The 12,439-nt window shown below is 61.8% G+C and overlaps 1 protein-coding gene across 1 annotated transcript in view; it reads right to left on the bottom strand.

The window, feature by feature from the left end:
- KCP (kielin cysteine rich BMP regulator) overlaps nucleotides 1-7,406 on the bottom strand; it is a 53,011-nt gene extending 45,605 nt beyond the window's left edge. Inside the window, exons 1-4 of the mRNA XM_050933570.1 lie at nucleotides 7,304-7,406; nucleotides 5,400-5,956; nucleotides 4,136-4,208; nucleotides 1,935-2,185 (exon numbers count right to left, since the gene is read on the bottom strand). Of these exons, the coding sequence (XP_050789527.1) occupies nucleotides 1,935-2,185; nucleotides 4,136-4,208; nucleotides 5,400-5,956; nucleotides 7,304-7,406 (984 nt within the window). The remainder of the gene's footprint in view (nucleotides 1-1,934; nucleotides 2,186-4,135; nucleotides 4,209-5,399; nucleotides 5,957-7,303) is intronic.
- Between the last annotated feature and the right edge of the window lie 5,033 nt (nucleotides 7,407-12,439).

Genomic DNA, 12,439 nt, shown 5'->3' on the forward strand with positions numbered 1-12,439 from the left:
GAGATCTCGTGGGGGGTAGGACTCCGAGGCTCTATCCCAGCTCTGGGAGGGCAGTGGGTTCTAGTGGTTGGAGCAGGGGGCTGGAAGCCAGCACTCCTGGGTTCTATCTCAACTCTGGGAGGGCAGTGGGATCTGGTGGGTAGGTGGGCAGGACTCCTGGGTTCTATCCCAGCTCTGGGAGGGGAGTGAGATCTCGTGGGGGCAGGACTCCTGGGTTCTATCCCAGCTCTGGGAAGGGAGAGAGGTCCAGTGGTTAGAGCAGGGGGGCTGGGAACCTGGACTAGTCCTGAGTGGGGCCAGGAAGGGAGTGAGTCTCATAGAATCAGGGCTAGATGGGACCTTGAGCTGTCACATCCAGACCCCTGTGCTAAGGCAGGATTGTACAGGCCTGGACCAGCCCTGCCAGAACCCCCCGTGTCAGGGATCCCAGGACCCCCACCCCAGAAGCCTGGTCCAGAGCTGAACAACCCCGAGAGCAAGAACGTATTTCCTCCTACCCAACCCAAACCTGTCCTGCCTTGAGCGGAGAACTGACCCCCATTCTCTGCAGACAGGCTGGTCTCAGGTCCCCCTCAGTCGGCTTCTCTGCAGAGTAACCAGGCCCCGTGTTCTAATCTCTCCCCCGAGGTCGGGCTTTCTAAACGCGCCCAGAACGTATTAGCCTTGGCCACACCTGCCTCTCGCTGCTGACTCATATTCAACAGACGCTACGCTGTAGCCCCCGGCTCCGTTTCACCAGGGCTCCCACTGAGCCGGCTGCTCCCCGATTTCACCTTCGCTTTTCATTTCTCTTTGCACTCGTCTGTACTGAATCTCAGCTTGTTAAATTCAGACCAATTCTCCCATTTGCCAGTTCTGCCCCTGCCCCCACCCAAGTGCTTGCAACCCCTCCCAGTCGGGCATCACCTGCAATCTTCATCTGCGTATTTGCCACTCTGTGAACCAGGTCAGTAATGAAAATATTGACCAGTCCCGGACCCAGCACTGACCCCTGCGGAACCCCACCCAATACGGCCTCCCCGCTGGCCAGTGAGCCCCGGTACCGACTCTTGGAGGACGAGTTTCACATTCGTCTTATAGCAATTTCATCGCGACCCCATTTCTCTAGAGAATGTCACACGGGACTGTGTCAAAAGCCTTACTGAAAATCAAGCTACATCACAGCTACAGCTCCCTTCCCGCCCGCCCCCCGTCCAAGAAGGCAATGAGGTTGCTTTGTTCCAGGCAATCCCTGCTGGCTGCTCCTGCTATCCCCTAGGCCGGGAGGTCTCAAACTGGGGGTCGGGACCCCTCAGGGGGTCGTAACGTTATTACATGGGGGGTTGTGAGCTGTCAGCCTCCACCCCAAACCCAGCTTTGCCTCCAGCATTTAGAATGGTGAATAGATATATTGAGAAGTGTTTGTAATGTACAAGAGGGGTCGCACTCAGCTAGGCAGAAGGGGTCCCCAGTACGAAAGTTTGAGAACCCCTCATCTAGTGCTCACAAGCAGATCCTTCCCGAGCTTCCAGGCACCAAAGCCAGGCTGCCGCGTCTCTAACTCCCCAGTTCCTGTTTGTTCCCCTTTCTCAGGGCAGGTGCCACGTTTTCCTCTCTCCAGCCCCCGGGGCCCTCAGCCGGTGGCCAGGTCTCAGTTCTGGGATTGCTTCGGGAGGGGGGAATTTCACCAGGCCCTGCCGACCTGAATCCAGCTCACCTCTCCAGCCATGCTTCACGCTGGGCCTTGCCTGGTGTGGCCTGGGGGTAATACAACCCATGTGAAGTATCCGCTTGCCATTTACTGCCTTAGTGAAACCCGCCAGCTCTCCTGCCCGGCTCCTTCGCGGGGGCAGTCTGCAGCGGCACCTGTCCTATCGTCCAGGAGGAGCTGCCCGCTCTCCAGAACACCTTTTCCCCGAGCACTTCCTCCCACTGGCCGCGCCCCAGGGTCCTACCTGTGCTTTGATCTTGTCCAGCACGGCCCCGAATCCATCCACCAGCTCCTCCAGCTGCTGCACCCTCTCCTCCAGGGCGCCCGGGTGGGGCCGTGCCACCCCCAGGGGGAACTCAGGCTCGCCGGGCTGCTGCTGGTAGTTACGGATGTCGGCGAGGGCCGGCGGCTCAGGGGCCAGGGGGGATCCTTGATCAAAGGGGGGCTCAACCAGGTCCCCCTCCTCCACCAGGGTGTACGGCATGGGGAAGGGGTCTGCAAGGCACCGCAGGCAGGGTGTGAATGGGGGAGATGGTGCCACAGAATTGGGTCTAATCCTGCCACCCCCCCCCCCCCTCACATGGCCTGGCTCGCCCATCCCCGTGGAAACCCATGGCTGCCTGGGCCCCGGATATGAGGGTTACCGGGAGCTGTGGGGAGGGGGGAAGAGATAAATGGGGGATCCGTGTGCCCCAGCCCTCGCTGCTCCCCTGGGGAACCCCTCCCACACTCGCCGCCTCCCAGACAGCTCAAATCCGGTTCCCAGCAGTGCCAGGGCACCTGTTAGATGGCTGGCGCACAGCCCAGCCCTCTGCTGGACGGATGCAGAGCTGCCCTGATGCGTGTCATGGGCTCTAGACTGCTAGGAGTTAGGGGGGATTTCCCTTCCAAAGGAGGCCTGCTGCCTGGGAGCCGGGGACCTGCACCTGTACCCACCAGGAGGCTGGGCAAGGCCCAGGCCAGGGCTGGCAACATCCACAGGGGCTTTGGTGACTGCAGCGGGGACAGGCCGGGTGACGAGACGGAGACCTTCCCCAGAGACCTCAGCAGCCGAGCCCACATCACCTCCATGCTGCAGGAGTAGGGGGCTGATCCCCGGGGGCCCCTCTCCCAGTACACCCCATCCATGCTCAGCTCACACGCCCATCTCCCTAGGGCACCAAATCCTGCCCTGCACCCAGCACCCACCAGCCGAGCCAAGGGTGGGCCCAGCACCCAGAGCACAGCCAACAGTTGGTTCCCCCTTGCCCAGCAGCCAGTGCCAAGGGCAGCCTGTTGGCCAGCCCCGTCCTGGCACCGGCCATGGTAAGCGGCCGGCAGCCGGTTCCAGGCTGGGCTCAGACGGGAGAGGGGGAATGTGCTGCAGATCAGAGGGGCAGGGGAGGATGGGGGGCTGCCCAAGGTTCCCCGGTGCCTAGCCTTGGTGTGGAGGGGCAGCTGGAGCAGTACACGGCTGCCTGGCCCGGGGACAGGAGCACGTGGGCAGCGTTCAGAGCCGGGCCCTGCCCGTCTGTGCCACATCCAGCCAGGCCCTGAACTCTCCACTCCTCGCCCCCCAGCTCCTCCTTGTCCTCTGGCCCCGGCTCTGGGGGGGTGGCCTCTGGGCACCCAATTCCCTCCCAGACTGACTGCCCAGGGAGCGGGGGCAGGCTGAGGCGCTCAGGAGGGAGGTTAATCCACAGGCGGTGGCCGGGAGCCTGCACTCGGCACAGCTGAGGGTCCACCCCCCTGGCCTCAATGGGGGCAGTGGAGTGGAGCTGGTCCCAGCAATTAGCGCTGGAGGCTGCCCAGGGCCCTGCTCACTCGTTAGCAATGAGGCCGGGGGCAGTCGCGGGGGCAGCTGTTGTTACGCTGCCAGGGCTGGAATTGAGGCCAGCGGGGAGAGATGGGGGGGAGGGGGGAGGAGAGAGAAGCCAAGGGAGGGCGGTTGGTGGGGGGAGAACGGGCTGGGGGACAGGGCCCAGAGAGATTGTAGCCGCACCGCTGAGAACAGAGACCTGGATCTATCTCAGCTGTGGGAGGGGAGTGAGCTCTAGTGATTAGAGGGGGGGGGCGCTCATCCAAGGGCCTGGAGCAGCCAGGCCCCTGGGGAAGGGCGGGGGGGGCATCACATGGCCAGGGCTGGCTAGACGCCTGGCCAGGCCCCAGCCCCAGTGACCAGCCGATCCCAGATCTCCAGAGAGGATGGCCTGGGCTGCCCAGGTCTGTCCCAGCCCAGGGGCAAGCCCCGTTCCTTGCCCTAATCGCCCCCCGTTCTCAGCTTCCCCACGAGTCCCCCCAAGAACGGCCAAGCACTCCGCGGGGGGAGGAGGGGGAGGCAGGATTCTGCGGTGTCCTGCACTCTGCTAAGCAGGGGCAATGCTGATTTATGCAGATCTCTCCCCCGTGGGACCCCATCCTGCCCTGGAGATGCACCCCACCCCAGCAGCCTTGGCCGGCTCCTACCTGCCAGGTTCTCGCAGTGCCACGGCCGGCGTGGGAACCCGCTGGGGGAGATCTCAGCTGTCTGCCAATATCCCTGCAGCGAGAGCGAAGCCCGTCAGGGGCGAGAGAGAACAGGTGCTGCCCTCTGCCAAACGTCACCGCGCCCATGAAACTGGGGTGTGCGGGAGGATCTGGATGGCTGTGTGGGGTGCCCAGGTCTGGGGTAGCAGGGGGCCACAGGTCGGGACTGAGGGGCACCGGCAGAGCTGTGTATGGGGGGAGCCCAGGCTTGGGGTAGCAGGAGGCGGTGGGTTGGGACTGAGGGGCACCGGCAGAGCTGTGTATGGGGGAGCCCAGGCCTGGAATAGCAGGGGACCGCGGGTCAGGACTGAGGGGCACCGGCAGAGCTGTGTATGGGGGAGCCCAGGCCTGGAATAGCAGGGGACCGCGGGTCAGGACTGAGGGGCACCAGCAGAGCTGTGTATGGGGGGAGCCCAGGCTTGGGGTAGCAGGGGACCGCAGGTCAGAACTGAGGGGCATTGGCAGAGCTGTGTATGGGGGGAGCCCAGGCTTGGGGTAGCAGGGGGCGGTGGGTTGGGACTAAGGGGCACCGGCAGAGCTGTGTATGGGAGGAGCCCAGGCCTGGAATAGCAGGGGACCGCGGGTCAGGACTGAGGGGCACCAGCAGAGCTGTGTATGAGGGGAGCCCAGGCCTGGAATATCAGGGGACCGCGGGTCAGGACTGAGGGGCACCGGCAGAGCTGTGTACAGGAGGAGCCCAGGCCTGGAGTAGCAGGAGGCCGCAGGTCAGGACTGAGGGGCACCAGCAGAGCTGTGTATGGGGGGAGCCCAGGCCTGGAGTAGCAGGGGGCCGCAGGTCAGGATTGATGGGCACCAGCAGAGCTGTGTATGGGGGGAGCCCAGGCCTGGAGTAGCGGGGGGCTGCAGGTCAGGATTGATGGGCACCAGCAGAGCTGTGTATGGGAGCAGCCCAGGCCTGGAATATCAGGGGACCGCGGGTCAGGACTGAGGGGCACCGGCAGAGCTGTGTACAGGAGGAGCCCAGGCCTGGAGTAGCAGGGGGCCGCAGGTCAGGACTGAGGGGCACCGGCAGAGCTGGAGAGGGAGACAATTCTGAGCTTAGGGGGCAGAAGGCAGTGGTGGGGAGCCTCCCGCTGCTGCCAGGCTCTAGCTCAGGGAGGACACTAGCAGAGCGCCCGAGAGGGCAGCCCGGGTGCCGGAGCCGGGGCAGGCAGGGCCAGCTCCCTGCGGGGGCAGAGCTCACCAGGAACTTGCTGGCCGCGTCCCCGGGCAGGCTGGCTAAGGTGATTTGCAGGTCAAGGGGCAAGAGCAGGCTGAGCGCGTCCCGCGGGCCGCCCCTCTCCAGGAGCACAGCCGGGCGGCAGTCCACAAAGAGCACCAGGCGGTGGGGCTGCAGGTCGAGGGCCAGCCGGGCCCAGCGGCCCCGGGCCAAGGGGCTGCCTCCGGGGAAGAGCAACGAGGCGGGCTCCATGCTGGGCCCGGCGCGGTAGTCCAGACGCAGCTGGTTGGCGCGAGCGCTGGATACCAGCTGCAGCAGCGGGCGCCTGTCCCGCGCGGTGGCAGCCGGCGACACCAGGGAGATGAGGGTGCCCACCGAGCCCCGGCTCTGCCTGGCCACGAAGTGGAAGCCCAGGGCGCCCTGCGAGCTGGCCAGCAGGTAGATGGCGTAGTCCCAGGGCAGCGTCAAGTGGGGCACCCGCTGGCGGAACTTCCAGGCCGACGTGCCCGGCTCGGGGCCTGCGGCCCTGCTGACGCCCCGGACGGAGCGGGTGACGTTCAGCGCCTCCAGCAGGTCAATGACTGCGAAGCAAGCAGGGGTGGGGGGGTTAGCAATGTGGATCTCCCCTGCCCCCTGCTTTCTCCCCAGCTCCCGCTCTCCCTCTGTCTGCAGAGCCGTCGGCCCAGATGGGACTTTGGGGGTCTCTGCTGGGACCTCCCGGTCCCCACTTTCACGCTGAGTCCCTGGCTGGACCAATGCCAAATCCCAAGGGGCCTGGAGCCTACCCTTAGCAAAGGGGAGCTGGGGACCCTCATGAAACCTGCCCCCAGCCAGCCCTGGGCCGCTGGCCCTGTGCACGGTGACCCAATGGGAGCCGAGAGGCGGAAGAAATGGGAAGGAAGAGCTGCCCGCCCCATCCCCTCACCCCTATGCGGGACTGTGGCTGGGGCTGGACACCGGTGCCCCGGCACAGACCCGACTGGGCTGGGGGGTGGATAGCGGGAGGTGGGGGGGCAGTCGCCTGAGGAGTCTCCCAGGCTGGTCCTGACAGCTCTGTGCAGCTGTGCTGGGGATGGTGCCAGGGGCTGTGTACACATGCAGCCTGCAGGAGCCCTGTGCCTGGGAGCCCGGCTAAGGAAGGTGGAGGGGGTGGAGGGCTGTCTGGGGGGCACTGGCAGGAGAGGCAGAGAGAGAGACACCTTGGATCTCACTGGGATTCACTCTGCCTCCCAGCCCAGCAGGGTCTGTGCCTGGGGACACCGGCACCAGGATCCCCCACTCCCAGCCCAGTGGGATCCATGCCCCAGGGCACTGGCAGCAGGATTTGGCCCTCGTGTCTTAGTGTCCCCACATCTATGAGATGCCAGAGGTAGGAACATCTGGAGATGGCCCGGGGGAGGGGCGTGGGAGGCCAGCTGCACAGAGTGTCCGCGTTCTCAGCCACACGTCACTGGGGGCACCCGGATGCCTGGGTCCCAGCCGGCAGGCCCTCTGGAGTGAACAGGCCCCAGGGGAATCCAGCCCGTAGGCCCTGGGCCTCTGGCCACGGTTCATGTCCCCAGGCTGAAGCAGCACGTGTATCGGGTGGGAATGAAGGGGACCAGCCTGACCCCCCCACCGGGGAAGAAGAAACGTGACTAGGTCCAAAGTGCAGCCTGGCGCCCCAGGGAAACGCCCTGAGCCCAGCAGGGGCTCACCCCTTCCAGAGTCAGCGCCAGGCCCTCCAGCAGGGAACCCCCCGGTGCCACCAAGCCAGCCCCGAGCCCCCCAACCGAGAACCCGCCAGACAAGTCCAGCAACCCGCGCTCCAGCAGGCGAAGCCCGAGCCCAGCGGGGCCCCGTGGGGCAGCGGATTCCCGACGCCCGGGAGGAGCCGGGCGGGGCACGTGGGTCCCCTCGGCCGGGCCGTCGGAGCGGGGCTCACTCACCGTTCTCGCCGTAGTGGAGTTCGGGGCCCGGCTCGCCGCCCGCCGGGGCCTGCAGGGAAAGCGCCGCCAGCCCGAGCCAAAGGGCCAGGGGCAGCCGCGCCATGGGCCGAGCGGCCGGGGCCAGGCGCACGGAGCGCGGGGGAAGAGCGGCCGGATCGGGGCCGGGGGCCGGCCCGGAGCGGGTCCCGGGGTCCCGCCCCGTAACGTTTAGCTGGGGGGAGGGAGCCCCCGGGGCAGAGCCAGGCGGCAGCGCGGGGCAGAGCGCACGGGAAGGGGGCGCCGGGCGCACGGGGAGTGGGGGCCGCGCCACCCCCAGCAGCCCAGCCGGGCTCTGCCTTGGCCGGAGCGGGAGCGGCCGGGAGCGCGCCCGTCCCTCTGGGGGCACAGCCGGGGCGGCCCGGGGGGAGCGGAGCTGGGGGGGCGGCGGCGCGGGAAGCAGCAGGCGGGCGCGCTCCGGTCTCCGTGCGCCCCTCGGTGCTAATGCAGCGGCGGGAGCGGGACCCCCCGGCGGGGAAGGGGCCGGAGCGAAAACCCGGAGCGGAGCCGGGCGAGAGGCTGCGCGGAAGGGACCCGCTCAGAGCTGGGCAAAGGCGGCGTCTCCCCTCCACCAGGGGCCGGGGACGGCTCGGCCCGGAGAGCGACAGAGCCAAGCCCCGGGCCAAGGGCCCGAACCTGCCCGGGCAGGGTCCAGAACCCTGCGGGCCACGCCCCGGCTCTTGTGAAAACCTGACCCCTGGTTTCCCTGCTTCGGTTCTGGCTGTGAAATGGGGGGTCACGGATCCCCAGCCCGCTGCCATGGGCGCCCGCAGGGTCACACGCTCACCTGGCTTCCCCATATCCTGGGACCCAATCCTGGCGCCCCCAGTCCCCCTGCATCAGGCCGGGAGCTTCCTTCAGCGAGTCCTCCTGGCTTGGACCCCCGGGGGAGACCCGCACCCCCAAAGGGAGCAGCCCCCGCCCCTGCCAGGACTCAGCCAGCAGGGCCAGGGAGTCGGGTTATCAGATGTCTGGACTGTCATGGGGTCCCCGGGCGATGCTCTGGAACTGCTCCCCACAAAGCCAGGCAGGACTTTGGGGAGCCTCCTCTCCCTTGGACAAGTGGGACTGGTGGTGATGCTGGGATACTCATCCAGACTGTCTTCAGTGCAAGAAGCTCCCATGGCTTCACCTCCTGGGTCTCTCCTTGGAGCATTCAGCATCCTCTGCCCGTCCAGGTGCTTCCCCCAGCGAGCCCACCCCAGTGGGGTCCTGGGGCAGCCAGAGGGTCCTGCACCCCCACTTCGCAGTCAGACATGACTCTCAGCCAGCCAGTAACACAGAGGTTTATTAGATGACAGGAATACGGGCTAAAACAGAGGTTGTAGGTACAGAGAACAGGACCCCTCAGCCGGGGCCATTCTGGGGGGCAGTGAGCCAGACCCACATGTCTGCACTTCACTCCTCGTCCCCAGCCAGCTCCAGACTGAAACCCCCTCCAATCCCTCCTCTCTGCTCAGCTCCTTTCCCGGGCCAGGAGGTCACCTGACCTCTTTGTCTCCAACACCTTCAGCTGGCACCTTTGCAGAGGAGGGGCCCAGGCCATCAGCTGCCAGGAGACAGAGTGCCAGGCATTTAGGTGCACTGGCCGTTTGCTCTGCCAGATACTTAAGAACTGCCCAGGGGACACTGAGGCACCATCACAGTATTCAGAGCAAACATTAAGAACATTCTTAGTTCATCACATCTCTCCCCCCTTCGAGACCGAACTGAGCGAGGTCACTTCAGCCAGTGACCTGGGGAAGTTCGAACCCACCACTGTTCCCATGGATGCCCCAGCATCTCTCCCATTCCTTGGTGTGAGTTACACCAGGACAGTCCAGTCTCACGCCCTCCCTTAGGTCGGTTGTGCTTGATGGCACTCGCAGGCTGCATGTGGGAAGGTTTATGCGGCTTGAACCCTTTTGCTACCTCAATACCCCTGGGGTTCAAACTGGGACGGGGTCTTCTCCCAGCACTCTGGGCTGCGATTCAGGATCTCTTGGTTAAGAGCCCCCATCTTGGCCTTAGCCAGCTCTGGGCTTGGGCAGCCGCTCCCCACCTTGTGGCCCAGATACAACACCTCTGCCGCCCCCCTTGCACTTACCAGCTTTTACCGTCAGTCCCACCTCCTTGAGGCAGCCCAGCCCCCTCTTCACCTGGGACAACTGTTCCTCCCAGGTCTGGCTAAAGATGCACATGTTATCAGTGTCTGCCAGGGCCAAGTTCTCCATCCCCCTCAGCTTGTCTAGAATCTCCCCAGGCCTAGGCATGGGGTCAGCATCGGACACCGTTGTGAAAGTAGAATGAATTTTATAGTAAGAATAGAAAGGATTAAAGAAATGCTGTCTGTATCTTTAAGCAAAATTGTTGGAATGTTGCAACCAGGTGTCAGGAATGCAGTCATTAACATAGAACAATTGCACCATTTAAGGGCAACTGGTGAAGCATTAGCCTTAGATCGATAACAGCTAGTAAGGAAATAGGATATGCATGCTGTGCCCCAGGTGAATTTTACTGTTTTGATTTCTTTGTCCCTTTGTCTAATTCCCGCTCTTTTATCTGTATAAATAAGACTGTTTGGGCCTTGCATGGCCACTCACATATTCTGAATGTCATTGGCGGAGCACTGCGCTAATAAACAGAGTGGTCTGACAAATTGTGAGTCCTGATTCTAACTTTGACAATTTGGAGGTTCCACCAAGATGGCAACCGTCTTCACTGGGGCTGTGTGATTCCTGAACCATTTTTGTAGGATGACCGTGGCAGCCGGCACCTGGGCATTTGGCCCAAGCGGTCCCCCACTAGAGCGGAAAGGCGCACAGCCACAGTGAGGTCTACGCCATCGAACCTGTTGGTTCCCACTCTGTTCTGGTAGGGATCCTGGGATCTGACATCAGGAATCTGGTCAGGTAATTATTTCTGTGTTTTGTCCGGACTGAGGACTGTCCTGTCTCTGTGTCTATCTGTCCTCCCTGTGGAGTGTTTGAGTCTGGGTGCCGTCTCCGTCTGGGGATCGGCCGACCAAGGGGTTCCTGTCCCCGCGGTCTGAGTGAGTGAAATCTGCACAATTGCAGCCGCGCCGCACCTTGGGTAAAACCCTTAGTGTGAAAGCAAGGGTGACTGAGGCAGTAGCCTGTGGGCTCCTTTTGTGTGTTGCACTGGGCATTGCTCTGACGAACCCAAATTTCCTTCTTGTGTGATTGGTGTGTGGAGTCCTCCTGTATGGGTAACCAGATGTCTAAGCCGGGGTAGTTCCCTAAAGGAACTCCGGCTCATTTTGTGTATTTTAGGAAGGGTCTGGACTCCTGTAAGTTTCTGGAAAAATGGTCTAGGCTAACTCAGGGAGATCCCAAAACTCAGTGGCCACTGTTAGGATCTTGGGATAAGGATTGAGTAGATGTCTTAAAAGACAAACTCTGCCAATCTAAAACTAAATTGGCAAAAGGAGAGGTCGATTGTTTCATGCAATGGTGGGAAGAGGCAAATCATAGATGGACAGAATCGAAACTCGCCTCTCTCAAAGATTCAAATGATAAGTTAAAATCTTTATTGGAAACCTCCTCTCCCACCACTAGACAGAGCGCTCCCCTTTACCCTGTTCTCCAAGCAGACCCCCCTTCATACTCCTGTCTCCGGGTGGGAAAAGACAAAGAAAACCCCTTGCTAGATTCCGGGGACGAGGATGAAGAAGACACATTAATTGGCCTGGCAGCCTTGCGTCGAAGCAATAGATGGCCACCCACACCCCCAGCTCAGGAACAACTGTCACCAGATCTCCCAGATCAGGAACAATTCCCAGAGATCTCCAGTTTGGACCCGTCCGGATCATCCGGTACTGCCGAGGCCCATTCCTCTGGACTCACTCTGCCTCGTAAAAGCTCACGCTTGGGCCTTAAAAATATCCAGGCTCCCCTCCGAATCCTGCATACTGGGGGCCAGGACGGGGTTCCCACTTGGAGCTATAAACCCTGAACTCGCACTGAGCTCCTTTCAATTATAAAAGGCTTTCCAAATCCCCGAGAACATCCTACCAAATTTGCAGAGGAATTTTTGTTAGTGTGTGATACCTATGAACCCTCTGAGGCAGACCTCCTGCAGCTGTGCAAGCTACTTGTAACAGCCCCTAGTGAGCATGAAAAATGGCTCACAGCAGCAGATTGGCTCGCTGCTGACCACCACTCTACTTTGCCAGACACTGGTCCTACTGCTGAATACCGAAAAAAGTGTAAGGAACGAGCTAAAAATCTATTTGAAGCCATCCCTCGGGTATGGACTCCTAAAACCAACTGGACGGCCATAAATAGCTGTAAGCAACGACAGGGAGAAAACCCGGGCGACTATCACACCCGGCTAACTGACATTTTTCTGCAACATTCTGGTATACAGCAACCAGATACAAATGGACAGGGCGCCCTGGCTAGTGCATTTGTTAATGGCCTCCTGCCTGCTATTGGCAATCTGCTAAAACGAATAAGTGTTGGATGGGAGACCGAAACCATGGACAATTCGCAAACAGTGGCAGAGCACTGCCAATGTACTTTAAAAGGAAAAGAAGAGCAATCAGCTCAGCAGTTAATGGCCTTGCAAATACAGCATTATTCAGGGCAGGGCAAACAGTACCGGGGACGGGACGGGGAAAATACCAGGGACGGGGACGTGGTCGTGGGAGGGGACAGGGAACTGGATTTTCGGGTTATGGGGATGTTTGTAATTACTGTAAACAGCCGGGACATTGGAAGAATGAGTGTCCAAGCCGGCCTGGTAACTCTGTGAACAACCAGTTAAACTCCCTGCCAGCACAGCCAGTCAGCCCCCAGCCTTACTTTGCCCCACAACAATGACGGGACACCGGGGAACCTCAGGAAATTTTAGCCCCTTTACTGCCTCTCACTCCCACGGGTGAGTGTGTGTTAACTATCAATGATCTTTCTCTCCCTTTCCTTGTTGATACGGGAGCTTCACTCTCTGCAGTTCGTACTACCGACCTGCCTGAGGTTCCCCGCTCCAGAAAAACCGTGTCTGCTGTGGGCATTACGGGAGTCCCAGCCCCTTATCCCCTTTCAAAACCTCTACCAGTCCAGGTTGGTCCCCTTTCTGTGGATCATGCCTTCCTTCTCT

This window comes from Gopherus flavomarginatus, chromosome 1 (assembly GCF_025201925.1).
Source record: "Gopherus flavomarginatus isolate rGopFla2 chromosome 1, rGopFla2.mat.asm, whole genome shotgun sequence".
NCBI lineage: Eukaryota > Metazoa > Chordata > Testudines > Testudinidae > Gopherus > Gopherus flavomarginatus.